Below are 4480 nucleotides of genomic sequence, written 5' to 3'. Positions count from 1 at the left end.
AACAGGAGGAGAACAGGAGGAGAAACAGGAGGAGAACAGGAGGAGAAACAGGAGGAGAACAGAGAAATCTACACTGATTCAAATTTGTGTTTTATTGTGTAAATGTTTAGTTTTCTTTGTGTTCCTTCATTCGGCTGCAGACGGAGACGATTTATAAACTGTTTATATTTATATTTATATTTATGTTTATATTTATATTTATGTTTATGTTTATATTTATATTTATGTTTATCATTACTGTCATTCATTGCTGTGTAATATTTATCTCTGATTTATTTCAGGACTCTCATGTTTATGTTCCACGTGTCCTCCATCTTCTTTCATCTTTTTATGTCTTTTGCACTGATTCACACTCATCAATAACAATAAATAAAATATTCTCCTCCTCCTCCTCTCCTTTCCTCTCCTCCTCCTCTTCCTCCTCCTCCTACTCCTACTCCTCCTCCTCCTACTCCTCCTCCTAGGAGTTACACTCTAATTTAGTTGTGTTATATACAATGACAATAAAGGCCATTCTCCTCTATTCTCCTCCTCCTCCCTCCTCTTCCTCCTGCTCCTCTTCCTCCTCCTCCTGCTCCTCCTCAGCAGTAGTGGGTATATTTAGTGGGAGTTGACGCTGTAATTAATGCCTCAGATGGAGGAGGTCTGACGGGGCAGCTGAAACTAAAAATACCTTCTCCTAATTTAACCAGCCGGATTTCTAATCCAGGAGTCTCCTCCTCCTCCTCCTCCTGCTGCTCCTCCTCCTCCTCCTCCTCCTGCTCCTGCTCCTCAGAATGTATATTGTTATTATGATAATAATTATTAGACTTTTGTCTGCAGGTAAAACATCTATTATTAATATTATCTTTTTAATAAATTGGTTCATTTTGCTGCTAAAACAGAAAAAGCTACAACTGGCCGTCAGTGTTGCAGCAGTGACTTGTGGGTGATTAAAGCTGCCCAGTCAGGTGACTTGTGGACTTGTGATTGGTGACTGACACGTGTCGTCGAGTCTCGTTCTGGCTCGTCTCCACTCGGCTGCTCTGTTTGTTCTGATCGGAGCTGCAGCTGATGGATCTCTCCCACTCGAGTCTCTCTCGAGTGTTTTTGGCTTCAGACGAGTCACTAGCTCTGTTTATTTACCTCTTCTAGATTATAACTCTCAGATCAGACAGTAACAGACCAGGAACACGTCAGATCATTACAACCTGAAGCTTCTTTACACAAGTTAGTGTCTTGTTACTTTTTTTGAGCAGTGGTCGTTTATATACTTTAAATTTCATAATACCTTTAATCCTGTAACACCACGAGCTGATCCTCTCACTGCCTTCATGGATTATTGTGGACACACACACACACACATACACACACACACACTTGATTTTGAGTTTGAGGTCGAGTCAGAGTCACATAAAGCAAACGAGCGAACAAAGGTGAAAGATAAAGTGGCGTTCCTCGTCCAGGAATGTAGTAAAACTTGATTACTCCTCCCCGTGTTGAGTAAAACAATAAACCTTAAACCTTGAACCTTTGATAAGACGCTCACAGGTGAGTCACAGTCACACAGGCTTCGTCTCTGAGAGGTGAAATGGCGCAGAAAGGAGTTCAGCTGGACCGGGAGAGTTTCTCTTGTTCGATCTGTCTGGATCTACTGAAGGATCCGGTGGCTCTTTCCTGTGGACACAACTACTGCATGAAGTGTATTAACAGCCACTGGGATGGAGAGGATCAGAAACCGGTCTACAGCTGCCCTCAGTGCAGGAAGAACTTCCCAACGAGGCCCAAACTGGAGAAAAACACCATGTTAGCAGATTTAGTGGAGCAGCTGAAGAAGACTGGACTCCAAGCTGCTCCTGCTGACCACTGCTATGCTGGACCTGAAGATGTGGCCTGTGATTTCTGCAGCGGGAGAAAACTGAAAGCCTTCAAGTCCTGTCTGCAGTGTCTGGCCTCGTACTGTGAGCAACACCTCCAGCCTCATTATGATGTGGCTTCATTTAAGAAACACAAGCTGGTGGAGCCCTCCGAGAAGCTGCAGGAGAACATCTGCTCTCAGCACGATGAGGTGATGAAGATGTTCTGCCGGACCGATCGGCAGTCTATCTGTTATCTCTGCTCTGTGGACCAACATAAAGGCCACGACACGGTCTCAGCTGCAGCAGAAAGGAGCGAGAGGCAGAAAGAGCTGGAGGTGAGTCGACTCAACATCCAGCAGAGAATCCAGGACAGAGAGAAAGATGTGAAGCTGCTTCAACAGGAGCTGGAGGCCATCAATCTCTCTGCTGATAAAGCAGTGGAGGACAGTGAGAAGATGTTCACTGAGCTGATCCGTCTCATGCAGGAAAGAAGCTCTGAGGTGAAGCGGCAGGTCAGATCCCAGCAGGAAACTAAAGTGAGTGGAGTCAAAGAGGTGGAGGAGAAGCTGCAGCAGGAGATCAGAGAGCTGAAGAGGAAAGACGCTGAACTGAAGAAGCTCTCAAACACAGAGGACCACAACCAGTTTCTCCACAGCTACCCCTCACTGTCAGCACTCAGCCCGTCTACATCCAGCATCCAGATCCGTCCTCGCCGCCGCTTTGACCACGTGACAGCGGCCGTGTCACGAGTCAGAGACGAACTGCAGGACGTCCTGAGAGACAAATGGACAGACGTCTCACTGACTGAAGTGAATGTTTTACTGCCGGCAGCAGAGCCAAAGACCAGAGCTGAGTTCTTACAGTATTCACGAGAAATCACTCTGGATCCAAACACAGTAAACGAATGGCTGGTATTATCTGAAGGAAACAGGAAAGTTACAGTAATGAGAAAACAGCTTTATCCTGATCATCCAGACAGATTCACTGATCAGTGGCAGGTCCTGAGTAGAGAGAGTCTGACTGGACGTTGTTACTGGGAGGTGGAGTGGAGCGGGACAGGAGGAGTTATTGTAGCAGTCTCATACAAGAACATCAGCAGAGCAGGGGGGTCAGGTGACTGTGAGTTTGGATCTAATAACAAATCTTGGGCGTTAGATTGTAGCGTGTTCGGTTATACCTTTTGGCACAACAACGTCCAAACTCCCGTCTCAGGTCCTTGGTCCTCCAGAGTGGGAGTGTTCCTGGATCACAGAGCAGGTATTCTGTCCTTTTACAGCGTCTCTGAAACCATGACCCTCCTCCACAGAGTCCAGACCACGTTCACTCAGCCGCTCCACGCTGGAGTTCGTATTTATGTTTATGGAGGCTCTGCTGAGTTCTGTAAACTCAAATAATCAGAAGTGATGTAAAGAGCAGCAGGTTAAACTCTTCAGATTTCAGGTTAAATTTAAATGTTGTTCTTCTTTCAGACTGGTGGAAAGAGAACATGTTTCTTTAACTTCACTTTGTTTATTTGCGTCTGTAGGTTTCTCCTAAATTCACCAAAAGTTAACGATAGATAACGCCTCATTTACATATTTAAACAGAAAACTTGTAATACAAACAATAATTGTCTTCATGTCAGTAATCAACTGGGGAAGTTTCACTGTGAAATCTGTGAGTTAAACATTTAACTTTTAATGACCTTAAACCAATGAGCAACACATTTAATTATGTATTTTACTTTTAATTTTTTTTTACTATTAATTTAGGAAATCAACAGAAATAGTATATATAAATAATACAATAACTTTTCTCTGAGTTCCTATTCTTGTATAAAACTTTAAATAACAATTTAGTTTGCAATGTATAAATAATATCTGTAAAAAATATACATTAAAACTTATTTAAAAAATATATGAAAGTGCAAAAATGTTTTCATCCTCTTTAAAATGACATTTAAAATTAAAAGTTATTATACATGCAAAACTATAAGATTTAAAGTTTTAATGTAAAAATACTTAAATTGGAAAAAACATTAAAATATCAGTTTGTAATACATATTTAATCACAGATAATTATTGTAATTTTACTTTTTTCCTTAAAACAGATGTAAACTAAAAAACTAAAATAATACGATAACTTTGCTGTTAAAAAAAGAGAAATAAATATTAATTATTATTGGCGTAATACTTCAAATAAAATTTGAATGTTAATTTACAAAACAATTTTATAAATATCAATTAAAAACTAATTTAAAAATGTTATTTTCTGTAAAATCAGGTGTTAGAGTGTTTGAATGTTAAAGTAAACATAAATATAAAACTAATAAGATTTACATTAAAATTACAAATAAAAACATTAAATCGTTATTGTGGATATAAACCCTCATATCATGACCTACATATTTAATTACAGATAATTATTGTAATTTTAAAGTAGAAGTTAATTGTGTAAATAATACAGAAACTTTATTGTTCAAAAATCTGAAATAAATGTAGTTTTTTTCGTTTTTACATTTAACTTGAAATAATAGTTGTTTTGTTAATAATGAGCTGTTTATATTCAATTAATGATATTTACTGTTATTTTACATTTATTGTATGTGATTTAAGAAAGTAGAAGAAATATTGTAGAAATATTGTTATTTTTGGGGGTAATTT

The 4480-nt window shown here is 39.3% G+C and overlaps 1 protein-coding gene across 1 annotated transcript; it reads left to right on the top strand.

The window, feature by feature from the left end:
* Positions 1-1458: 1458 nt before the first annotated feature.
* LOC131960702 (tripartite motif-containing protein 16-like) lies at positions 1459-3510 on the top strand. Its single transcript, XM_059325967.1, has one exon. The coding sequence runs from the start codon at positions 1571-1573 to the stop codon at positions 3230-3232; it is 1662 nt and encodes a 553-aa protein (XP_059181950.1). The 5' UTR covers positions 1459-1570; the 3' UTR covers positions 3233-3510.
* The last annotated feature ends 970 nt before the right edge of the window (positions 3511-4480 follow it).

Source organism: Centropristis striata, chromosome 22, assembly GCF_030273125.1.
Source record: "Centropristis striata isolate RG_2023a ecotype Rhode Island chromosome 22, C.striata_1.0, whole genome shotgun sequence".
Classification (NCBI taxonomy): Eukaryota; Metazoa; Chordata; class Actinopteri; order Perciformes; family Serranidae; genus Centropristis; species Centropristis striata.
The sequence above is the reverse complement of the archived record's forward strand: the minus strand, read 5'-3'. Positions and strand labels throughout refer to the sequence as shown.